The sequence below is a fragment of the Rattus rattus genome, chromosome 5 (genome assembly GCF_011064425.1).
Source record: "Rattus rattus isolate New Zealand chromosome 5, Rrattus_CSIRO_v1, whole genome shotgun sequence".
Classification (NCBI taxonomy): domain Eukaryota; kingdom Metazoa; phylum Chordata; class Mammalia; order Rodentia; family Muridae; genus Rattus; species Rattus rattus.
Genome location: NC_046158.1, coordinates 105,907,621 through 105,933,382, shown reverse-complemented (window position 1 = coordinate 105,933,382; position 25,762 = coordinate 105,907,621). Strand labels below are relative to the sequence as shown.

General features: G+C 45.2%; 1 protein-coding gene across 2 annotated transcripts; it reads right to left on the bottom strand.

Moving 5' to 3' along the window:
• Positions 1-5,308: 5,308 nt before the first annotated feature.
• On the bottom strand, positions 5,309-24,832 carry Blvra (biliverdin reductase A). Of its 2 annotated transcripts, none has more exons than XM_032904147.1 (8): positions 24,731-24,832; positions 21,118-21,265; positions 19,586-19,704; positions 16,686-16,805; positions 16,050-16,147; positions 10,770-10,877; positions 7,518-7,689; positions 5,309-5,666 (listed from the first exon to the last, which is right to left on the bottom strand). In XM_032904147.1, the coding sequence occupies exons 2-8, from the start codon at positions 21,127-21,129 to the stop codon at positions 5,408-5,410; spliced, it is 888 nt and encodes a 295-aa protein (XP_032760038.1). In that variant the 5' UTR covers positions 21,130-21,265; positions 24,731-24,832; the 3' UTR covers positions 5,309-5,407. The 2 variants fall into 2 exon arrangements, with proteins under 2 accessions (XP_032760038.1, XP_032760039.1); XM_032904148.1 differs by having other exon boundaries at positions 21,118-21,251; positions 24,731-24,830.
• Positions 24,833-25,762: the final 930 nt, after the last annotated feature.

The window sequence follows — 25,762 nt, the reverse complement described above, 5'->3', positions numbered from 1 at the left end:
ATTCTGTGGGAGGGGTGGCAGCAGCAAAAATGATAGAAGTGTTCTCTTGCCCTCCTATGACTTAACTTAGCCTCAGCCCCACTGTGAGGAGTACACCAAATTAACGGGGAACACAGAAGGGACATGTTTCAGAGACAGGCCTTGAGCTGATGCATCCCGAATCTCTTGCAGCTACCTTGCTGCTGTATTGCGGTAGTCACAGGCTGGACAGTGACTCCCCAGCATCCCTCCTTACACACACTTTGATCTCTCCATTTCCAGTCACCAGCAAGTTCAGAATACTATTGCCTGCCCTGGAAGACTGCAGAAGCCCTCCTGTCTTCTAGATCCACACTGCAGGGCTGGGACCACTCATCCGGCTCCACAGAATTCACACTCCCAGATAGCTCGTCTTCTCATACCGTGGGGAAATGAGCATAAGGGTTGCAAGTTGCTCTGGATGAACAAACAGTTCATCCAGATTAGGCACCAGTGCTAGGCCAAAGAAATAATGTCCAGCTTGACGAAGCAGTGAAAATCAGCCTATGGGAGCATGAGTGACAAACCTCATGAGCCTGCCCAAGCATGAGTGACCGCCTACAGGCTGCATCCCTGGTGCCCCTGCTCCCCTGCAGGCAGCTGTCCTCGTGTGGCAGGGCCTTAAGAGTCAAGCAATGGCACCATGAGCCTCCCTTCTCTCACTACAAGGGAATGATTCAACATGGAGGAAAGAGCCTCACATCCCAAACATGCTTTCTAAATCGTGTTCAGAATAGTGCGTGCTTTGCTCTATCTGCAGGTTTCAGAGACTATGAATATGACTTGGTGGGAGCAGTCTGGCCCTGCGCTGTGGGCAAAAGTGTTTTCCACACCAGGAGGAACCAGTCTCTCACTGGGACTGGCCAAGCCTTCTTCACAGCCATCATTTCTCTATAGCAGAACATCTTTTATGTTTCTTCCATTTATGGTACCTTTTCACCCAAGACATTTTTACACATTTTTATAATTGGGTATATGGGATAATACTCAAGTCAAACATTTACTTACAATACATTTAAAACAACTCAATAAGACAAGGACGCTGTTTAAATCTAAGTGTGCAGGTATGAATGAATGAATGAATGAATGAATATGAAATGTCTATGTTGGGAGGATCCCAGCCACTCCTGTATCCCTCGCTCGGGGAGCTGCCTTGGGATGGTTCTAGCATTCACTTGGGACCTAAATTACTTCCCAGCATCACTCCTGAATACTACACTTGTCACTGTCCACACACTTTGATCTCTCCATTCATACAGTCACCACCAAGTTCACACTTGTCACCTGTGTGTCTTCTGATGACAGCAGATTATCCTTCCTGACTTGTGTATTTACACTCCAGTCACAGTCACCATCTTAAAACACGTCTGTTGGAAGTATCTGTGTCCTCAGTTTGAAGAAGAAAAGCCTACACTATCTGGGTTGAGAAGGTCCTATGAGACTATGTGTCCCCATGTGTCCAACCCCAGCTTCTTGTGGTTGCAGAACAAGTCCCAGCCACAGAGATAGGCTCCTGTCTCTGGGTTATAACACCTTGGAACCTCTGCACTGTCTGTCAGGATGCCCTCCCAGCACCAGTTCTGCATGGTCACTGTCTTAGTTACTATTCTATTGCTGTGAAGACACTATGACCAAGGCATGTTGTGGTTTTTGGGTCTCTACCCTGGCTGTTTTAGAGTTCTCTATGTAGATCAGGCTGGCCTTGAACTCTTAGAGATGAACTTGCTTCTGCCATCCTAGCACTGGGTCTAAAGGTATGCATCACTATGCCTGGTTTAAACTGAGAACTTATATCTTCCATCTTGATCTGTGCACTGGGAGACTGAGACTGGATCTGGGCGGATCCATTCCTTGTCCCCAATGCTTGCAGCCATATCATAATGCAAAACGCATTCAGTCTAACTTTAACAGTCTCCATAGTCTATCAAACCTCAAAACCCACACCTGGTGACAATGTGGGGATGTGGCAGCCAGCCCTAACCTGATGGCACTGTGTTACTGCTTACCTAAAAATAAAGTGCTCTGTCCCAGACATTAGCATGCTCAGACCTGGGTAATAATTTACAGAGGTCCCCTGTGGTGGCTTAAGAAATTTAATACGAAGCCAGGAATCCTTTAAGGGCTATTGACCTTTCATTCTGGAAGGGCTGGGAGATCCTAGTGGCCCTTATCTTAAATAGGGTAATGGGCTGAGAGGTACTAAGAGCTGCCTTCACATCTGTAAAACTTGCTTATCATCACTGTGGGAAGAGTGAAATAGTTTTTTTATTACTAATATTGGAAAAGAAAGCAACACCTGAGGAAGCTGAGCGATTTTCCTGTCCGGCTGTGGATTCTATGGATAGTTGTAATACACACCTTTCTGATGTTCCATCAGAACCTTTTAAAACCCATCCTAACCCTTTTCTGCTGTTTGGGTCTGAGACTGCTGCCCTACAGGCTGGAGAGACGGCTCAATGGTTAAGAGCACTGATTGCCCTTCCAGAGGTCCTGAGTTCAAATCCCAGCAACTACATGGTGGCTCAAAACCATCTATAATGGGATCTGATGTGTCTGAAGACAGCTACAGTGTACTCATATAAATAAAATAAATAAATCTTTAAAAAAAAAAAAAAGGACTGCTGTCCTGCTCCTAGCAGCAAGAATAGATTCATTACTCTACATTTGAATTGAGTATAAGTTTTTGGTCTTTCTCAGTGGATTTGAATGCCACAATAAAACGTTTTGGGATTTAGCTCAGTGGTAGGCCAACCATGGTCCAAGTCCAAGTTCAAGACACATGGGCCTCTAGGGGATCACTTTTTTTTTCTTTTTTTTTTTTTTTGGAGCTGGGGACCGAACCAGGGCCTTGCGCTTGCTAGGCAAACGCTCTACCACTGAGCTAAATCCCCAACCCCAGTCATTTTCATTTAAACCATCACATTCCATTCCTTGGGCCCCATGGGCTGGAGCCATATAATGCAAAATAGATTCAGTCCAACTTCAAAAGTCCCCATAGTCTATCACAGGTCTCGACATTGTTTAAAAATCTGAAAGTCTTTTCTGAGACTCAAGGTAATCTCTTAATTGTAACCCCCTGTAAAATTAAAAAGCAAATCACACACTTCCGACGTACAATGGCACAGAGCACACATCACCATTCCAAACGGTAGGGAAGGGGAGAGAGTGGGGAAACACTGGACCAGAGCGAGACAGACCAGCAGGACAAACTCCAAATTCTGCTTCTCCACATCTGATGGCGAGATGCCCTCCAGTGCTTCCGCCCCACACTTCTCTACTGCTCTGCTTCCACTTGGGCTGAAGCATCCCTTGGCAGGTACTGTGAGATACAAAGTTACGTTTTAATTACTGTGCCCAAAAGGATTCTTAAACAAAAATGCCTCGAACCTGGAAGTCCCTTGCGCAGGGACAGGTGCTGTCCATATGATAAGCCATACATTTTCACTTCCCTAACAGGTTGGGTTGACCCAACCGCACTGGATATACTTGATCACACTTAGGCTGGACGTTCATCAGGATGTACGCTTGACCCCTACCAGATGAAGCCAGTGGGGGATGTACATAGCCTTAGAGGTTGCCTTTATAAACACGTGGCCAGCATAACTAACCAGAGTCCATCAGCCAGTATTAAAGCTTACTTCAAATTTGCCTCAAAGTTGTAGTGGTCTTATTCTCGCCCAGCAGAAATAACAGTATCCCATGGCTCTGGCATCTCTGAGATCTTGGGGTCTCCAACTCAATCCAGGCTTCAGTTTCAGTTTCATGTGATGGCCTCTCCAGTCCTCCATGCAGGAACTCCCTGGTCACGGTTTGGCTTCACCAGCTTTCCTTTACCATGAGGAAGACTCCACAAGCCCTTTGCTCACCCCTGCATCCTTGGCTGAAGGTGACCCATGTTACTGAAGCTGCCAAGGCTTGCTTCCTGCTTGAGATGGAGCCTGCCAGTGTCCTTACATTTGTGTAAGCTCTGATTCCTTGATGTGTTTGATTCCTTTGTTGAATAAACTTCCCTTTGCTTTACTTTTTTCTTTTCTTTTTTTTTTTTTTTTTTTTTCCGGAGCTGGGGACCCAACCCAGGGCCTTTGCCTTTCTGGCAAGCGCTCTACCCCTGAGCTAAATCCCCAACCCCTTCCCTTTGCTTTTAGGAGGTCCCTCAGGCCTTTTTACTGATTGCAAGTTTACTGGGGTAGGGTCTCCACAGAGGACACCACTCTCTATTCCATTTCTCATCAGGCCTTTCTTTAAACTTGTCATCTCTCTGAGAATGTCAACTCCAACATTCTATTTCCTGGTGTTCTTTATTTCTTCAAATTGTACATTTTGCTTCATATACATATATGGCATGAAGGTAAGAGGACCAGCTTGGGGACAGAAGAGGGCTAATAGGAAAGGGTAGAGCAGTGGGTCCCAACCTTCCTAATCTGCGATCCTTTATACAGTTCTTCCTGTTGTGGTGGCCCCAACCTTAAGTTATTTCATTGCTACTTCATAATTTTGCTACTATTGTGAATCATAATACAAATATCTGATATGCAATCTCCAAGAGGGTCAAGACCTGCAGGTTGAAAACCACTTGGGTAGTGGCCAATGACAGATTATTTTGGTAAATAATTATTTTGATTAAGATAAGCAGAGTCTATGATCCACATGTATGAAAGCGTTATGATGAAACCTGTTCATTTTAAAAAGCAGGCGGCAGCTGGGAAGATGACTCAGTGGTTAAGAATACTAGCCGCTCTCTTAGAGCTCCTGAGTTCAATTCCCAGCAACCAAGTCATACTTCTCTCTCCAGGACTCTCTCCTGTAGGCCGAGCACCATTACTGCCAGGGCTTGTTCTAGGCTACTTCATTGTCTGTCTCTTTACCCCAGACTTACTTGCCACAAACTCACATGGATTTCTACCAGCGGTGCACAGGGGCAGCCATCTTCTTCACATTCTTGTCATTAGTTATTGTTAGCGGCCTTCCACTAAAACTCCTTACCATGACTAACATACATGTTACCCACTGGTTAGTAAGACAGGGTTGCCAGCAACTAGTAGTGACTATGAGGGACAGACACATTTCCCACAGGATGGATTGCAGCTCAGGGTAAGTGGTTTGGAACATGGATGACTTCAAGCTGTTCCACAGGAGTGAATAGAGCTTGGCTATACCCTCCTCACAGGGCTGCTACTAGCAAGACAAAATGAAACTAAGCTATGACCTGTGACCTCGGAAGGTTCTTTCCTTATTCCCACAGGATGGTCCAGACACAAATATCACCCCAACACAGTCATTAACACTATTCTCATTGTGTTTATCCGACATGTTTAATTGTAAGAGCTAAAGGTGAGTGGTTGATAGGACCAAACCCTGGCCCCCTTCAGAAGTCTCTGAAGCTTCCTCCTCACTTCTTCTGGTGGCAAAGCTTCTGGATGTCGCTGGCCAGCCCCAGGCAATGCATGATGCGCTTCTTCTCAGCGGCCAGGTCCTCTGCAGAGACCTGGCCTAAGAGCTTCTGAACAAATATATCCTGATCTTTCAGGAAAATGTTCTTATTGACTCCTACACTTGGCACTTCCTCCAGGGACCCAGAAGTAAACTGGAAGTTTACATATCTGTTTCTTTTTAAGCCGGGCCCTTTCTCTTCAATCCATGACAGCAGACTGCAAAGAAAAAAAAAATTCCTCATGTTAAGAATCACATTGGTGGGCTGGAAGATGGCTCAGTGGTTAAGAACATTGACTGCTCTTCCAGTGGTCCTGAGTGGTGGCTCATGACCATCTGTAACGGGATGTGATGCCCTCTTCTGGTGCGTCTGAAGACAGTGACAGTGTACTCATATATAAAATAAATCTTAAAAAGAAGGAAAGGTCACACTGCGCGGAGCTGGAGAGATGTAGGGATGCAGGCCCATGCTTGCTGTACAAGCGTGAGGGCCAGAGTTGAGCTCCCACACGAAGCTGTACCTGCCTGGTGGCCCCCTTGTGATCCAGAGTTCAAAAGGCAGAGACAGGACTCCAGGGAAGCTGGCTGTCCAGACGCATGGGATTTGCAAGGTCTGGATTCAGGGAAAGACCCTGTCTCAGTTAATAGAGTAGAATGGTCAAGGAAGAAGATAACAGCCTCAACCTCCAGCTTCCACATGTATGTTCACACATGTAGGTACACCTGATTTCATGTGACTTCACCTTCCCTGACAGGCTGCCTCTCTGTGGTGGCTCAGCACCACCAGAGCACCTAAAGGCTACAGTGACTTTTCCAGTCTTACTACAGCCGAGCATTTATTTCCTCGTGTCACCTGTTCGCCATTTGGATAGCAATGCCCTCCTGTTGACAGCAAGGCACCTCTGTATCTACTTCAGTTCCCTGACACGACTCACAACTGTCTCCAAGATACTCCTTTACCTATGTTTCCTCTTCCTATCACCTATCTATCTATCTATCTATCTATCTATCTATCTATCTATCTATCTATCAGAGCTATGATATCTGGCCATAGAAAATACAAAACTCTGCCTAGTTGATTGTGACTTCAAGCAAACATGTCGCTGAATATTGGAAGGTAACAAAAAGCTGATCAAACTTTATCCATAAAGTAGCCCCCATGCATATTTTGCAAAGTTCAAGCTGGGGTACGGGCAAGGCTCGCTGGAGTGTGAGATTCTTGACTGTGAGGTGTGCTACATCGTCTACAGTAAATTAAAGGCTAGCCTGGGCTACATATTCACTATTTCTACTTTAATTCTAGATAAAATAAATTCGATTTATTCCAGTTTTATCTACTTAAGACAACTTCATATATCCTTCCAAATAGCAGGGTGTTGCAGTTTGAGGCCACACAGAATACCAATGTGTTTCTCATGTCTCAGTTTCCTCATAACTGAAAATATCCAATGGTGGTAAAGGCAGAAGCTTCTGTGTGCTACTACTTAAGGGGCTGAGACAGAGGGACTGCCTGAGCCTAGAGTTTGGGATTAGCCTGGACAACACAGTCACATCCTATCTCTATGATAGATGAAAAGATAAGTAAACTAAAGCTTAAATTAATAACTTACATAGCTTAATTACTTGCAACTTGCTTTATTTCTTTTTTTTTTTTTCTTTTTTTCGGAGCTAGGCAAGTGCTCTACCGCTGAGCTAAATCCCCAACCCCTTGCTTTATTTCTATAAGCCATTATCTATGCAATGGCAGCTGGACTTACTTGTTCCTTCGCACCTCAGAGGGTACACAGGGTGAAAGACAACATGAACAGCGTTCTCTCCCCACAGAGCAGGCACCCGTCTGCGGTCGGAATGCACGGCAATGGTCTTTCAGGCCCTCTTCAGAGCAGCCCTCACCAATGCCTGAGGATGTTAAGAAATCTCTCTCTCGGGGTTGGGGATTTAGCTCAGTGGTAGGCTTGCCTAAAGGAAGCTGCAAGGCCCTGGATCCCCAGCTTCCGAAAAAAAAAAAAAAAAAAAAAAAAAAAAGACTCAGTAAAGAAATCTCTCTCTCACTGCTCCTCACGACTCACCCCTTGTTCTGGGTCTCCAGCTGCACGGTCATTTTCATATACTGATCCTCTTTTCGCTCTTCCAAGGTGGCAGAAATAAGAGAAAGCTCCCCGAAGAGGGAGACCAGCCAGGTCAGGCGAGAAATGCCGCTGAACGCAGGGAAGCCAAATCTCTCTTCTTCCAGTGGGCTAGCTGGAAGAAACCACAAACGCTGAGAGAGTCGGGGAAGGAACTGTCTCACAAACATCATACCAGGGAAGCTGCGGAAGGGGCCCAGCTGAGAGATACAAGGAAAGGAGGACCTCCTGCTTCATGGCGCATGTGTGTACGGGGGTCGATGAAAGGATGGAAAGCAAGGTGAGTAAATGGAAGATGTTTCTTTTGTTTAAAAAAAAGTATTTTAATTAAATTTTTGAAAATTTTCTTTTTTTAAATTCAATATTGTTAGTAAAGTAAGGCAAACAAACAACAGGCGTCAATGTAGCCAGAGAATTGTTCTGTTTTAGAAAGGGAGAGGGAGGGAGGGAAGAGAGGTGGGGACACACACACACACACACACACACACACACACACACATGGGTAGGTAGATATGGTGGGAGGAGCTGAGAGAAGTTAGGGGAAGCGCAAATTTTTTCTAAGAAAAAAAAGTTTAATGTAGGAGTGCTCTCTGCATGTACATCTGAAGGCCAGAAGAGGGCGCCAGATCTCTTTATAGATGGTCATAAGCCGCCTCGTGGTTGCTGAGAATCAACTCAGGCCTTCTGAAGAGCAGCCAGTGTTCTTAACCACTGAGCATCCCTCCAGCTCAGAAAAAGAAATGTTTTAAAAATATTTTGGGGGGTTGGGGATTTAGCTCAGTGGTAGAGCGCTTGCCTAGGAAGCGCAAGGCCCTGGGTTCGGTCCCCAGCTCCGAAAAAAAAGAACCAAAAAAAAAAAAAAATTTTTTTAGATTTCTCTTTTAATATACTGAATCCAATATCCATACATGTGAAAATAAATATTGATATATATATAAATAATTATATTTTCAATAAATGATTTAAAGACATTTGATAAATGGAAGAACTAAGACGTTTTAGCCTTTGGGACTCTGATTCTTGTTAATTAGTCTTGCCTGTGCAGATGGCAGGAGGAGGATGTTGCCATGACAACCAGAAGTATAAAGAAAACATTTAGTCTAATTCCATACCAAGAATGTTGGTCTCGGGAAATGTTTTTATAGAAAGCACACTCCACATGGGAATCTGCACGACAATCCTGTGTGGTTATCACAGCGCTTACCTCTTACCCTCCCAATCTTGAACATACCCTAAGTTTGAGGGACTTCTACCTGTGACATTGTAACCAAATCTACTCTCTGCCTTTGGCGTCACACTGAAAATGCTGAGCATGTTCTAAAGCAGCAGCAGGTGAGGAGTAAAAGCAAACAGTTCAGTAGACGGGAACTAAGTGTCCCAGGCTCCTTCTGCGTTCGCCTTTATCTGCTGCAGCCGCCAAAAGCCTGAGCCACACAGTGAAATCCCAGCCGGCTCTGTCCCACCTGGGCCACCTTTGTCTTACTACTTGCCTTTCTGGGGTGGTGTTTTACCCATATCACAAGGACAGTGGTAATGATAACAGTGTCAAAGGCATGTTCTCACGTTTCTTGCCCAAGTTAATAGTTATACCATTATATAAAACTCTCACGAGATTTTCAAGCCAGAAGACATTCTTACCACTTAGTAATGCCCTTCCACACAGAAGGATCTCCTGTAATAAAAGCCCTGGGGTAAGGAAGTACGCTTGAGTGGGGACCAGAGAGAAGTCAATTGAACGTGACTCCCCTAAGATCTAGATAACTACCTACAGTTAATACTTAACGAGTGACCGACATAAAAACCCGGATTACTCAAGAGGAATCACTGGTATAGCCAATGTCCTTGTAATTTGGTGAAGGGAGAGACAGTAAATGCTCCCTTTGTTCTGTATGGAAATGGTCCCCTCTCCAAACAGCCACTTCTAGTCCTTTCTGGAAAGTTTTCACCTACAGCATTCTACAGGAAAATAATCTCCGGCTAAGTTGCTTCATCTCATTTCTGCAATGGTGAGGACTGAGCCCAGAGCCTGTCTCTCTCTACCCTAAACCCCTTTCCAGCCCTGGTTCAAATATCACCAAGAAAAACTGCCTGAAAGATCAGGACAGAATCATCCTTGAGATTTATGACTCACCCTTTTTTTATTTTAGCTTGGATTTTTTTTAATTAGAATTTTTATTTATTTACATTCCAAATGGTACCCCCATTCCTGGTCCCCCTCTCTGAGTCCTTCACCCCCACCTCCTCCTCTCTGCTCCTGAAAGGGTCACCTTTTAAGTCAGGTTGTAATTGAATCTCATTAAGGAAAGATAAAAACAGAGTGATGGGTAATCAATCTCCCCGGTCAGCCTGGTTAGAGGTGGAATTACCTAGAGTCACACTTTTGGGTGTGTCTTTAAGGGAGTTAAGAGCTTTAACCTGAGGAAGAACCATCAGGAAAGTGGCTGAGCCAACAATGGGCTGAAGTCCTGGGCTGAATAAAAAGTGGAAAAGAGAAATCGGAGCTAAGAACCAGCACTCTGCTCACTCTGCTTCTTGACCAATCAAACATCCCGCCACAGGGCTTCTCCATCAATGGTGGACTGTACTATCCCCTCCACAGCACTAAATGAACACTTCCTCAAGCTGCTGTGACAGGCGTTTTGTCCTAACTAGAAAAGTTACAAATATAGATGTTTTTATTGTCCTTGCATGAAATTCTCTAAAGATAATTTAAAAATACTTATTAAAATGGTCAGTGAACCAAGCCTTAGGTCTAATCCCTTCTTGAAAATTTCCCTTCTTTTTTTATGCACATGGGTATTGTGCCTGTAGGTATGTCTGTGCACCACATAAAGACCCTGTCAGATGACCTGGGACTGGAGCTCTACACAGTTGTAATCCGATGCTGGGAATCACACCTGAGCAGACCCTTTAATCTCGTCTCTTTGTGGACAGACTGTGTGTACAGCTATGCTGAGGCACTGCGGTCTATATGGTTCCTGGTCTGCACAAGGCTCTCTTCAGCGGCTTCTTGTTTTTCCCCTTCAATAGCTTACTGACTTTCCCAGTTTGATGACGTGAAAGGATACTACAGAAGCAGTGTGAGGAAGACTGCCCAGGTAACAACTCTAATCTGGATGGTTTCTGTGCCAGCGATCTTAGTACAGAAGATGCCCGGTCCTGGGGCCTCCCCTGTGGCCACCGTGCCTCACTGACCTGTGAAGCGAAGAGACCCTTTCAGCAGCTCTTTCCCCAACACTTCTCTTCTCAGGAATGCGAATTCCTCCATCAAGAGTTCCACGTGCTCCTCATGCAGGACTCTCCCTATTGGGACAAGCAGAATAAAAGGTGGCCATTACCTGGTATAGAGCCAACTCTGTGCTTGGAGGCTATGCCATTCTCCCTCCAGAACAAGATACAGGATGCCACAAACAGTACCCGGAGCACGTGCGCGGTCCATGCCACTCTACCCTCACACACCACGCCCGACAGTAATGTGCACAGCTTCCGAACATCTCCAAATCCATGAGAAAACTCATCTTTCTGGTTAATACTAGCTATCTGTGGGACACATGGAGGTTCTTGTGCTCACAGATAAGGGGAACCAGGAATGTTATCTGCCCAGGATGCTGGGAACAGACATGGACATGCCTGGTGACCTCGTGCCCAGACCCTTATCATGAGTTTGTCAATCTACAGCACCTATCTTTGTGGAAAGTGTCACATGTAGTCAATCTTTAGAGCCTATCTTTGTGGTTTGGTATAGTCCCATTTTAAGCTTTATTGTACACATGGGATTTTGAGTTAATTATCACTAGGAATTTTTTCACCAAATTGTACAGTGTTTAAATGTGCCAAAAATAAACTACTCGCTCAGGGTCAGCCTCTGAAGTCTGAACCAAACCATCTGCTCAGTTACGCTGGGCTGAGCTACCTTTTCACCTTCCGTGAATGACTGCGCTGCTGGCCCTGGTGGTCACGGAGACCCCTGCAGTGTCACAGTGACTGTGGGATCTTTGGAGTTTTTATTAGCATTTCTTTAGGGACTGGCGACGTTTTATTTGTTTGCCACTTTGGAAAATGAGAATTTCCACAGAGTGCCCTTTTTCAGTCAAGTCGTCTGGTTTGTTCTTCAGTGGTGAAATCCTGTAGATCCGAATGTCAGACTTCTCAGTGATGTCATTTGCAGCCTTCCTTCACAAAGGCTGCCCCTTTGAACATTACTCAGTCCTTCCTCTGACGCATCAAAGTCCTTCACACTTGTCAGTTCTTTTACTTTCCCTGTGCTTTTAGTATCACGTGAAGAACTGCTGCCATTGAAATTAAGGGGTCGCCTCTTCACTAACTGATGCTGTGACAGTGGATGACCACATGCGAAATACCGTGCTACCTACTGATCAAATCCCACTCACAGTGAATCAGCAAACACTCACTACCCGCTCGGAAACTAGGACACAGTACATGGAAACATGGTAAATGCTTGCGAACACTGGTTCTCTCGCTGTGAAAAACCACAAATGATAACTGAGCGAGAGTTAGGATTCCATCCCAGCAGCAGGCGTGGCAGCAAAGCAGGAAGTGAGCAAGCACATTTTTAATCAAAAACATGAAGTGGAAAGAAGGGTCGGGGAGAACGGGAAAAGGATTAGGAGAAGGCTATACAATCACCAACTTCCAGACTTCTCTCTTAAATCTCTCCAGAAACAGCCACTATCTGGAAACCAAGTACTCATTGGAGCCTATTTCTTATTCAAATCGCTGTAACTGAACTAGGCGAGATTCCTTAGGTAAGACACAAAAGTACAGACGACAAAAGCCAAACAACACACCGGACATGACAGCAAAGTAACATGTATAACGACTGACAGAATAAAACACCGCATACAAAAGGAATTAAAATTATAAAATACAGATTCAGTATGGGGTACTATCATATGTATATACCCCTACACACACATCCCTACACACACGCATGCACACACATACACACATACACCAGGAAAAGTGGTAATAGTAATAAAAATTTAAAATTAGGCAATATGCATAGAAATGTCTCCAAAGAAGCCATGCAAGCAGCCAGGAACTACAGGGAAAAATGTTCAGCATTTATCATTAAAGAAATGGAAAATATAACCACAAATGAAACATCACCGCATTCCATTTGGGATGGCTATTACAAATATAAGGCCAAAGCGATGCTGGCGAGGACGGGAGCTGAAGGAATGGGGACCCCTACAGTAGCACGGCTAGCATGGCTCCTAACTTACTGTCCTTACGGAAAATACCGTGGAAGTTCCTCACAGGGTTCAAAATAGACCTGGCATGACCTGCGAATTCTGTTACTACTTGTGTAGTCCACAGAAAATGGATTGTCAAAGAGACATCTGCCCGCCCTTGCTCATCTCAGCACTATTTCAAAGCGTCAAAATACAGACTCAGGACAAATCAACTGTGGTGCTTGCCCACAGTTCTTCCGCAGTGAGGCTGAGGTCCTGCAATTCCCACCAGTGGGAGTGAGCCTGGCAAGTATTATGTTAAACAAAACTGAAATGAGCTGGTACAGACGAGAAAATGGTGATGCCATCCACCATGTGGAATGTGAGAAGCCAGTCTTACAGGAGGTGGGGAAGGAAGAAAGGAGAAGCCCGTCACTGAATACGATTTTAAAAGAAGGGACATCCAGTGCACTAGTCCAATCTGATGAGTCCCTTGAACTGAGCCATTCCCAGCCTTAGGCTGCGTCCCACGTCCTGTCACCAATCCAGTCTGGTTAGTCCAATAGACTCTTTCCTATCCATGCCATATCCAGCCTGGTCTAGTCTAGGTCGCATAGCCCATGCCCTGGACCCTAGCCTGCCGGTCTGCTCTCTCCCTAACCCCAGTTCTAAACCAGGTCACACACAACTGTGCACAACTCAGCCTAGTGCGTCCTGGAACCCAACCTGCAGGCCTCGCTTTGGTGGCACAGACGATCTGCCAGTCTGGATACCCTGTTTAGGGACCAAGATCCCATCCACGCCATCCTCACTCCCAGGCATAGCTTGGGAGCACATCTTGCCTACCAGGCCAAACAGATCCAGCCAATATATTCCATTTGACTGCTTTCTTATCACTTGCTTTTTTACCAATGCTGTCTTGCTTACCACTGAATTGGAATTATCCCATTCCTCCCGTTCAAAACCAACCCTGAATCTGAAGTATTAACCAAATCCTCATACTTGATATAAAATCACCTGAACTTTGACACTAACAAAAAAACAAAAACAGTTTCATTCAACAGAGGCAGCCTTGAATCTCATACTAGACACACAGTCAAGGGAAGTCCACATGCCCAGGTCTCACTGGAAAAAAAAGAATATGAAAGGCTAAGACAGGGGTTGGGGATTTAGCTCAGCGGTAGAGCACTTGCCTAGCAAGCGCAAGGCACTGGGTTCGGTCCCCAGCTCCGAAAAAAAGAAAAAAGAAAAAAAAAAAGAAAAGAAAAGAAAAGAAAGGCTAAGACAGTATGTCCTCCCTGAAAAGCCGGCAGCTCTACAGAAGTTTTCTCTGGTGACAATTACTTAAATGGATCCCAGGGGTTAACATTTTTTTACCTTTATTTTTATTTTCTGGGGACTGGAGCTTTGAGCGCATGTATGTTGTGTGTGTACCGCATGTGTGGAGTTCAGAAGAGGATATCAAAAGCCCTGCAACTGGATGGTTATGAGCTGCCACACGGGCTGGGAGCAAACCTAAGTCCTACGGAAGGGCAACCATTTCTCTTGACAGCTGAGCCTCTCTCCAATCACAGGACACAGATGAAAAAGAACAATCAAATGTATACCAGTGATAGAGTTTAAGGAAGACACAAGCAGGGGTTGGAGAGATGGCTCAGTGGTTCAGAGTACTGGCTGCTCTTCCAGAGGATCTGGGTTCAATTCCCACCCACATGGCAGCTTGCAACTGTCTAGACATAATTTTAATTCTGGGGAATCTGACATCCTCACACAGACATACAGGCAGGAAAACACCAATGCAAATAAAGTAAAAATAAATAAAAAAGCAGCTATCGGCAAACAGTTCAATGAACTTGAAGAGCCTAGCAACAAACACCCGAGTGACAGACAAGGACACAGACGTAAGTCCGAACAAAAGGACAAGAATTGGGGACTTGAAAATGGGATTCAGTAGAGAATCAGAAATACTGAAGAGAACTCAGTCTAAAATAAAGATAGAATTGAAAAACTTAAAAACCCAATTAGAAAACTCAGGAGAGGGGTTGGGGATTTAGCTCAGTGGTAGAGCAATTGCCTAGGAAGCGCAAGGCCCTGGGTTCGGTCCCCAGCTCCGAAAAAAAAACCAAAAAAAAAAAAAAAAAAAAAAAAAAAAAGGAGAAAGCCTTACAGTAGGATGGGTAAATAGAAGATAGACCATCAGGACCTTGGATCTCGCTAATCTGCTACACAGAGAACAAGAAAGTCTCAGATAACAAATGGATATAGCTGCTCGACTTTGGACTTCCACCAGTCTGAGGACGTAAATCCCCCCCACCTTTTTTTTTCATAAATCACCAACCTCAGCAAACAAAGATCTCTAATCTCCAAACTTTATGAGAACTAAACACAACAGTGTGTTTAAGAGTTTCCTAGCATTTAGTGAATCTTTAATAAATACTTACTAAATTAGTGTAACAAGGAAACTATATAGTATATCTACCTATAAGACAACCAAATACTCTGATGTGGGAACTTTTCCATTAGTAAGCTGTTGCAGGATGTTTGATCACACTGTGAACCCTGAGATTGTTTTACTTACTGGAAAAACCTATTTCTAGTTGTGGTGTGGCTCAGCCTTAACACATACCTAATCTAAGAGCATTCTGCTCGAATATTGTCAACAGGATTAAAAAAAGTCAACCTTGGTCAAGAGGAGGAACAAGCCTGTACAGTTGACAGGAAGTGAACATAGGGTTATTATAGAAAAACCATAGAGAGTAAGAGGAAGTCAGGAGGATGGATAGAGAGACACACAGGAAGTAGAAGGGAGGGACATTCAGTTTGTAGGAGATTTTTAGAGAGGATTCATTCTAGGATATCAGCTGAAGAGAATGTCATCTAGGTGCTTTCTCTATGTCTCTGAGCTAGTAGGCTTTTAACCTAATACCTGGCTTCCAAGTCTTCATTGGTAAAATCCAATGATTGAGATTTTGTTAAAAAACAAACAAACAAACAAACAAAAACAACAGTAAGTATGTGAGGTACAACTAAAATATCAACATCATGCCACTATGACATGTGGAAACCAGTCCACTGTTTTCATTAGAACAAAGTCAAGAGTCCACAAAGTCCTCTGCACTCTTCTCATCCTCACACCTCCCTGTGCATCCACAGCCTGGGGCCGGGGGAAGCTGGGGAACTCAGGACCAAGCAGATGCACATAGGGCGGCTTACTGGAAAAGCCTAGAAACTCAGGAGGCAGAGGTGTGGCAAGGCCACACCAGAGTCAGAGAACACTCACCTTTCTGTGCGGCCAGCTCCCACAGCTCCTGGGCCGCCTCAAATGACAGTGTCATGGGGTATTCCACGAGGACATGCTTGCCAGCCTGCAGAAACTGCCTTTGAAAACAAAAGCCCGGGGAAAGGACACTTCAGATAAACACGCAGATGCCCTGTAGAGACACGAGTCTGCAAATGCACAAGAGCCCGTGGCAGAGTGTAGCAAACAGCCGAGAGCCTTGCAAAACAAATCCACACCAAGCTTGTCCAGTTATAAGATCATTTCACTATTCATCAATATTTAAACTCTGGGTTTCTTTCTATCACTGGCATAAACGTTATGATCAAAAGCAACTTTGGGATAAAAGGGTTTATTTCACAGGGTCTCACTATATACACCATGCTGTCCTGGAACTCACAGCTCTGCTTGCCTCTGCCTTCTGAGTGCTGGGATTAAAGGCATGCATTACCACATCCAGCCCCTGACAGAATTTTTTTTGTTAGTACACTGCAGTTGTCTTCAGACACACCACAAGAGGGCACCGGATCCCATTACAGATGGTTGTGAGCCACCATGTGGTTGCTGGGAATAGAACTCAGGACCTCTGGAGAAGAAGTCAGTGCTCTTAACAGCTAAGCCATCTCTCAGGAAACCTACCGTATATAGTCTTCGTGGCTGGAACTCTCACTGCAAACATAGGCGACATCAATCTCTTGGCTGCGGAGAGCATCTTCCAAAGAAATCTGCCGCACTTCATCAAGGCTCCCAAGCTCTCGTCTGTTTCAGAATAACAAGCAGTCTTAAAAGTAGACAGATCTTATATTAAATGAACTGTACTCTTCTCCTCCCCTCCCAACAATGCCCAAGGATGAGCTTTTAGAAAGTAAGAAATTAGTTTTCTCCTTTCTATTTCCTGGGTATTTTCCATTGTAGAGGAAGGAAAGCAAGAGGCATTAGGGTTGAATTCAGGAGACCTGGAATAGAAGCCAACATGGCCACTAATACTCTGTAGAAACCAGAACTCTCCCAAGTTACTTCTCTAAAATAAAAAGAACCAGATCCTCGTACTTCACACAAAAGGGTTTTTGCGGTCATTTCCTACTAAGCTCCTGATGAAATACTGTGACCACCACATGAGGCCAACCTCACACTCACGCCACCCTGGTATAAACTACCATATACTCAAGGCTTGGCGACCATCAGGAGAAAAACAAGCATCCCTCCTCTATTACAGCCAGCCCAGAGAGGCCACAATTGCCACAGCTGAGCAGTGGGACTATCTCTATGACAGAGAACAGGGTAGTGAAAAAGCGAGAGCCAGGCCATCCTGTACCAAGCCCCAGTGCAAAAGCTCTGAGGAGTGAGTGGTCCTGGAAGGATGCTACCACAGAGCAACACGGGACCAACAACAGCAACTTCAGCCAAGCCGGAATCTGCAAGCTACCCACTGCACACTGCTAGATTTGACCAACACTTCTTGTTTGCCTACTGTGTGCTGCACTGTGGGAGGAAACACGAACGAAGGATGAGCTCACATTCTGACAGAGAATGGAGACACATACATAGGCAGCAGCACATACCAACAAAAAGACTAAGTGGGAGAGAATGGATACAGAAAATGTGGTACATCTACACAATGGAATACTACTCAGCTATCAAAACAATGACTTTTCTGAAATTCATAGGCAAATGGATGGAACTGGAAAATATCATCCTGAGTAAGGTAACCCAATCACAGAAAAACACACATGGTATGCACTCATTGATAAGTGGATATTAGCCCAAATGCTCGAATTACCCTAGATGCATAGAATACATGAAACTCAAGAAGGATGACCAAAATGTGAATGTTTCACTCCTTCTTTAAAAGGGGAACAAGAAGGGCTGGAGAGATGGCTCGGCGGTTAAGAGCACCCGACTGCTCTTCCAGAGGTCATGAGTTCAATTCCCAGCAACCACATGGTGGCTCATAGCCATCTGTAAAGAGATCTGGTGCCCTCTTCTGGTGTATCTGAAGACAGCTACAGTGTACTTATATATAATAAATGAATAAATCTAAAACAATAAAAAAAAAAGGGGGGGAGACAAGAATACCCTTGGGAGGGAATAGGGAAGCAAAGTTTAAAACAGAAGGAACACCCATTTAAAACAGAGATAAGATGGATGAAGAAAGAAGTGCACCCATTCAGAGCCTTCTGAGAGACACAGCATGTGGCCCATACATAGGCTGAATGCCAGCAGCAAACCAAACTGAGAAGGGAGATAAGATGGATGAAACAATGCAAGCAACCAGAAGGGACTAAGCCACTACCTAAAGCTTATACAGGGAGTGACCCTGGACTCTGACCTAATAGGTAGGAATAAATATCCTAGTAAGAGCACCAGGGGATGTCCTGCCAGACTGAACCCCCACTCTTCTGAGAGACACATGGCCAGAATACAGTTAGGGGGATGTTGGCAAATAACAATTGAAATGTAAATAAGAAATACCAATTTAATAAAGATGGAGAAAAAAAAGACAAGTTAGGAATTTATGCAAACATGGATGGCAGACTGAACTGAGGTTTCAAGATAGACTTTCTAGGGACCCCTAGCAGGATGCAGTAAAGGAATCTTCCGATCTAAAGTCCTCAAAGAACTAGAAAAAAAGATACCCCTTCAGAAGGCAGACCTGACCATTCCTACCCTGAATCTGACAAGAAAAGAGTCTAAATGCCAGGAAACTGGGAGAGGCCTCCTGATTACTTTGAACCATTGAGGGAGGAAGAGGCAGGTTCTCTGTGAGTTCAAGGCCACACTGGCCTACATAGTGAGTTCCAGGAAAATCCAGGACTTATAGAGAAACACTGTCTCAAAAAAAAAAAAAAAAATTATCACAGAAAAATAGAGATGCCATAAAAGCCCAAAGGGATTTACCATGAAGCAAGGGATGCAGGTTAGATGGAAAAAAATCCACACAGAAAAGTTAAAAAGGGATTTAGAGCAAGGGATGCAGGAGATGGAAAGTTAAAGGGGGGGGCAAAAAACAAATTTTGCTTAAAAAATCATAGTGAGACCTAATAATTTGCATATTACCTTCATTTAATTTTTAAATAAAAAAAAGAAAAAAAAAATACTTGTCTTTACATGTAATTTTGGGTTTTCCGTTGTTAAGATTGCTGAATCTTTCTATGTCTCTGAGGTTTTCTCATCTGGAACTGGGGTTGGCATAGTGCTGAGAATGGTATAAGGAATATAAGGTATGACGCCCGATGACTGTTCTGAATGACAGAATGACTGAATGACGCGCCTAGACTTCCTTCAGGCCAGACATACCACCCACTCACTGTGCACATTCTGTAGTAACCACCACGCTCATTCATGCTCCGTGTGCGGTCTGCACTGGGCATCACTCCCTGGGCGTGCAGCAACAAGGCCCCTGACTTTAGCTCCCAGTCCTCTCCAGACTGGAGGTTCCCAGGGCCCACTCTGCGTGGTTCTCTGGAGACACTGGCATGCCCTGTGGGGCTACCACTGTGATTCCCACAAATCACAGAGCACAAGCCAAGTGGCCTTACCTGGACACAAATCCAATCAGGTTCAGGAATGCTGCAGAGCGTGGATCCTTCAAGTCCCTCAGCCTCACTGAGCCAGCTCTGCCAACACCAACCACTACCACTCCAAATTTCCTCTTTGGCTGAAATATCAAAGACCAGTGTGGGGTTTGAAAACGGTCCAGCTATGCGATAGAGTGCATCAAAACAGGGGGCCAGGCTGGGCTCTGAAGCAAGGGAAGCTGGCAATCCCAGACACACGAGAAACCCCAGAAACCAGGTCTCAGACTCCAGAGAACCAGACCCAAAGCAAACTGGGAAAGGGCTCTGCCCATCAGTCTGTGTTGAAAGCCTTCTGCCCATTTGGCTCTATCTGTAACCACTTTTCCATAGACTTCTGCTATACGTCACACCCAACCCAATAGGGTGCCTCCACCCTATCTGACCCCAGGCTCTAGAGACAAGGGCACTAATCAGCTGGGAGTCCTAAGAGGCTGACAGACCAGGACATGCAGGAACACGTCTCTTTATTCAGACTCAAGACCCGTGTTGTTTTAAGTCTTTACCATGGCTCCTCTGGTACCTTAAGCAGTACTTTTAAATATACTACTAGAGGACAGATGTAAATAAATTATAGTGAAAAAAAGTCCATTTTAAAAGTTATATAACCACAACACATACTCCAAATACAGAAGCTACTGCCACGTCCGTTAAACCCAGCTCCATTTATGTGCATGCATATATACATATATAAAACAATTATAATTATGAAAGAGAGACTATGAATTTGAGAGGCAGGGATGGAGCGAGGGATGTAAGCCACTGCATGGTCTGCAGTGGAGAAGAAAGACCTGCTCAGACAGAGCTACCTGATCACCACAGCTCTGGGGGCAGCTGAGCTTCTGGTTGGTGGCTAGAGTGGGTGGCCCAGGAAGTCACAGGAAAACATCCACGAAGTGACCAGGGCAGAATGCCATATCATGAAGAAACTTCCAGAAGAACATGCCCCATAGTAATTTAGCTTTTTGTGATTATAGCATACATTTGAAGTAACCAACATATCTGAACCCTGCCCGCTCCAGTCCACACCCTGCTGCATGGACTAACTTAAGGGAGGTGGACCTGGATAAGAGCCCAGGAGGTCCTAATGCCTCCTCTATCTCCCAGAGCCATGTGCATATCAGTAACCTAGGGAGGAAAAGTTTGCTTGGGCTAATGTTTCTAAACTCTTCGGGGTGTGTAGGAAGCGGGCGGAGGCTATCTTAAGTGGTGAAATCACTGATTATTAGTCGGCCTTGTTGCATGGGCCTGGAGGGCAAACCCACCATGCCAGGAGCACACAGCAGGGGAAGACCCCTTACTTCATGGCTAGGAACTGAAAGGGAGAGGGAGGGGCAGCGTAGCAGGCGCAGATAAGACTCAAGGGAGATAATGTTTCCTCCATCACCCACAGCCATGAGCAAGTAGGCAAGGTAGCTTAGGGGAAATGTTTTTGAAAAATCTTGAGAGGGAAATGGCGGCAGAGGTGTCCCTTAAAGCCCCTGCAGGCAACTCACCTCGGCATCCATCTTGGTCTCTTCAGTCAGTGTCCGTGAAGACAGACAGAGGTTCAGGACCTTGGGGCACTGGCACAAACTCTCTATGGATATGGCTTTCACTTAGCTTTCAATGTCAACAGCGCAAGAGGGAACTAGGAAGAGGGAACTGTCGTGTGATAGGCAGATAAGTGTGATGCACAGACATCTACACACCCCAAAAGGGAGCCCTGGACACACAAAGTACAACTGTACCAAAGTCCACTTCGGTGACCCAGCAAATATTTAATTGGGTCGCTTAAAATTCACAAGCAGGAGTATGGGTGAGGAGTTAATTAATTAGAAGGAGCAGAGGTAATCAATAACATAGGTGCAGCCTCCACACACACAGCTTGCAGTGGACCATTGAGTCCAGTTTTTTTTTTTTTTTTTTTTTGCACTGTGGCTGATCACAAACTATTTTCTTTCTTTTTTTTTTTTTTTCCACAGCTTGGTAGGGCCCTCAAGAATATTTCAAAGTTCCTGTTTTCTCCCACGTTAACATTTTGTTTGCCTTGTGACCCTTTTCTTCCCTCTTGTAGGAAATGTTGCAATTTGGAGAACATGCCTTAGAATAGGAACATCAGCTGAGGCCCCTAGATCAGATTTGCCTTGGCCATGTTGTAGGCCATTTTCTTCGTTGCTAATTGCTACTGGCAGTCCACACTGGTCAGTGCCAACCCTGTGTAGGTAGGCACAGGCTGTCTAAGAAAGGTAACTACTAGGCCTTGTGGTGCAGGACGTTAATCCCAGCATTTGGAAGGCAGAGGCAGGTGATCTAGGAGTTCTAGGCCAGCCTGGTCTACAGAGAAGCCAGGGCTACACAGAGAAACCCTGTTTTGAAAAAGCAAAACAAAAGAGAAAGAATGTGGGGGAGGTGGGGAAAGGAAAGCAACTGAGTAAGTCAGAGGAAGAGGAAGCAAACCAGAGGAAGCAAACCAGGAAACTGCCTTCCCCAGCCTCTGCTGCAGTTCCTGGCTCCAGGCTTCTTCCGCCTCTGCGTTCCTGACCTTACTTCCTTTGATAGACTATGAAGAGGCTCTAGCCAGCCCATGCATAGCAAACCTCTGACAAACGGTGCCCTTCTACCCAATTCCCTCTGCCTTGCTACATTCCTGAAGCTAGCCCACACAGTCTGTTTCCTAAATGGCCACTTCCTCCTCCTGAGACTGACTCCCAAGGTCCAGCAATCAAAGTATCAAAGTCAAACAATCAAAAGCCTCCTTTGGCTCACCTAATTAACATGCCCAATTAAAATAAGACACCTCCATCTGGTGGTGCTTAATCCAGTGCTGGAGAGGCAGAGGCAGGCAGATATCTGTGAGTTTGAGTCCAGCCTGGTCTACAGAGTTCCAGGACAACCAAAGAAACCCTGACTCAAAAAAACAAAAACAAAAATCGAAACAATCAAACAAAAACAAAACAAAACAACAAAAATTAGACACCTCATCCTAACACAGGGTTTCCCCCTTTACCTTTGTTTTCCTGAGTCATATCTGTCTCTCTCCAGAGGCAACTCTTGGTTCCCCTCCAGAACAAAAACCCCTGTCCCCTTCTCCCTACACTTCCCCTTCTCCCTTGTCCTCTTTCTCTTGTCTTTCTCTCTTATTCCCGGCTCTCTCTGTTCCTCTGGGGCAAATAACACTGCTTTGTGCTGAGAACTTGGTCTTTGAGGTCCTGAGCTGTTACAGACTATAACATGTAAGGCAAATAAACCCTTTCCTTCTCCAAGCTGCTCCTGGCTAGTTTTATTACAACTGAAAATCGTACTAGGACAGCTATCCTATGTGACCCTAATTTTCTCTACCCCTTTTATCATCAGTCCCTGTCCCCCAAAGGCCACCACCACTGTTGCCTCCAGGAATGGCACACAGGCTGGGATTTTCTCTACACCTGCTGGTGAGCATCTTCCTTGGGATTCCATCCTGCCTGTGTATCTTAGAGATGAGCATTTCTAAATATTCATGGTCCATTACTGTCCTGGATAAGCAGCTAAAGACATGTCTCTACAGAAATGATGCAGTTCCACAACTTCTAGCTCAGAGATTATGGGTTTTATGTAGATTTCTGTTATAGAGATAAGCAAAGCATAGCATTCCTCCCTCATAGCTGACTTCCCACAGGACCTGAATTTTCTTTCTTCCTAATTTTTAAAAATATTTTTAAAAATTTATTTATTCTTTTATGTTATGAGTACGCTATTGCTGTCCTCAGACACACCAGAAGAGGGGCATCAGATCCCATTACAAATTGTTGTGAGCCACCATGTGGTTGCTGCGAATTGAACTCAGGACCTTTGGAGGAGAAGTCAATGCTCTTACTGGCCTAAATGTAAAGCCCAGGCTCGAGTTCCTCCTGCCTCTGCCTCCTTCAGCAAATCCTACCAGCATGCGCCATCATAACTGGCCTGAATTTTCTATATAAAGGAATTGTTAGGCAGTCTTTTCTGATATTCTAGATTAAAGCAAAAGGAAAAACCAGATAAGCAGAGGGTAGGAAAAGTAAGAGAAATGGAAACAGAAAAAGAAATTTATATAACAGCAGCATCAAACTTCAACAGACTTTGGCTGGCCTGCTAAGTGTGTATCCTGGGTTCCAGGTGCTGACACAGAACTCCTAGAGCAGAGGGGAGCGATGGAATGATGTCTCCCACCAGGCATCTTAGATTGAGCACCTGGGATCGGGAGCCAGCCTTGGGGAAACATGAGGATTGTGAGGGGAATCCTGCAAAGATGAGCTGGTTTTGTTCACTATTTAGACCCCAGAGATACATTTACTTTACCAGGACAGGTAGGTAACCATAGGTGACAAGAACGAGCATAACGGGTTTTGTTGTGTAGCCCTGCTGACCTGGAACTCTGTATACCAGGCTGGCCTCAACTCAGAGGCCTGCCTGCCTCTGCTTCCTAAATGCTGGAATTAAAGTTGTACCCCACCACCACTGGGCTCTTAATTTTTTTTTTTTTTTTTTAAGTAGGAGCAAAACTCAGACTTATTTCTGATTTCTTCAGATAGCATGCAACTTAGAATTCAACCTTCACACGGTCTTGCAACACCTTTTTTCTTTCAGTTTTCAAAGAATAAAGTACAGTTAGGAGAGGTTATAAAAGACACTCCAGATGCAAACCCTCAACTGTCAGAGTTCAAAGTTCTCATTCTGGATTGGACACTGTCAAATCGGGGGCTCAGTCCCGCCCGCACCCCCCCCCAATCAGTGCATGATACACCTTTCAGTCTCATCTACAAGGCCCGAAACCATCGGCACTTTTATTTATTTTTTTCTTTTTTTCGGAGCTGGGGACCGAACCCACGGCCTTGCGCTTGCTAGGCAAGCACTCTACCACTGAGCTAAATCCCCAACCCCCCCATCGGCACTTTTAAAGAGGTGGAGATTTCATTTCTTTACAGTCTTTACTCAGGAAAGCCTGCTTCCTAAGGGGAGCCTCCGGCCCTCTGCTGTCCGGCCTGCAGAGAGAAGCTGGCTGCCAGGGCGCTCCTGAAAGGGTGGCACGGGGCTCCCGGTCAGCCTCGGCCTCCCGCCTCAGTACGTCCAGACCGAACGCCCAACCCCGTTCCCTTCCGGGTCAGAGCTCACCTCACGAGCGGTCCACCATCGCCTGCTCCAGCTGTCCCACAGTGCAGTATACTCTCCACTACGTGTAGCGGCCCGAGCGCTGCTGGGATCCGATTGGCTGCCCAACTGATGGGCGGGGCTTTAGCCAAGCAATTCTGCGTCTAGCTGCCAACGCAGCCAGGGGATTGGGGAGGATTAATAGCTGCAGTGGGGCCAGTGGAAGTTGCGGTGTTTTTGTTTTTTGCAATGTTTGATGTGGTGTCGCTACATCGTCAGCTCCCTCTGCGCCATATTGTAACTCTGCGCCATATTGTAACTGTTTTTTTTTTTTTTTTTTTTTTTTTTTTTAGTTTTATGGTTTTATGGTTCAAACATAATGGATCTGACACAAAAGCTTGTTTCTCTAAGGAGCGGAGCTTCCAGAAAACCAGTGTTTGACTCCCTGCCTTCAGGGCTAGGAAACAGCATTTCCCCAGGAACAGCCTGGTCTCTCCCTGGGAATGGGAAAGAAGCCCTGGGAGGAGAATCAAGAGTGCTCTGCGGGGGAGAAAGTGTATCACTTAATTAAAGGGTAAAGGAGAAAAGTAAAGGAGGATTGAAGGACACTTTGATCTTTAGGGCTTGAGTCTGTTCTAAGATGACTAACATTTCCCCCTTGTTTTACCCCATGACAAGACTGATGAAGGGGTTGGTGGTGACGAAAAATCCTCTTTGTTTCTCATGAGATAAATGTCTTCACTCCAGACAGGGCATGGAGCACAATTACAAGCATAGCTGGGAGCCTGACCACTTCTTACCTGGTTTCCATCATCTGCCACCTGAGAAGTCAGAATTGACCCCTCTTGGGTCACCCTGTAATCTTCCACCCATATAGCAGCCAGAGTGACCTTAAACATAATAGTAACCATGGGTATGGTAGTACAGACCTGTACTCCCAGCAGTTGGGAGCCAAAGAAGATCAAGACCTGCCTGTGCTGCCTAAAACCTTGTCTCAAAATAAAGGGTAGGAATGAGGAAGGAAGGGTGAGTAGATCCCCGTGGGCTAGACAGCTC

Excerpts from the sequence above, each read along its gene's own strand:
- Blvra (XM_032904147.1), bottom strand. Across the intron at positions 16,806-19,585 it reads CTGATTGGATTTGTGTCCAG|ACGAGAGCTTGGGAGCCTTG; the intron begins GTAAGGCCACTT and ends ATTCTGAAACAG. Across the intron at positions 7,690-10,769 it reads AGGGTCTCTTCGCTTCACAG|CTAGCCCACTGGAAGAAGAG; the intron begins GTCAGTGAGGCA and ends GGTTTCTTCCAG.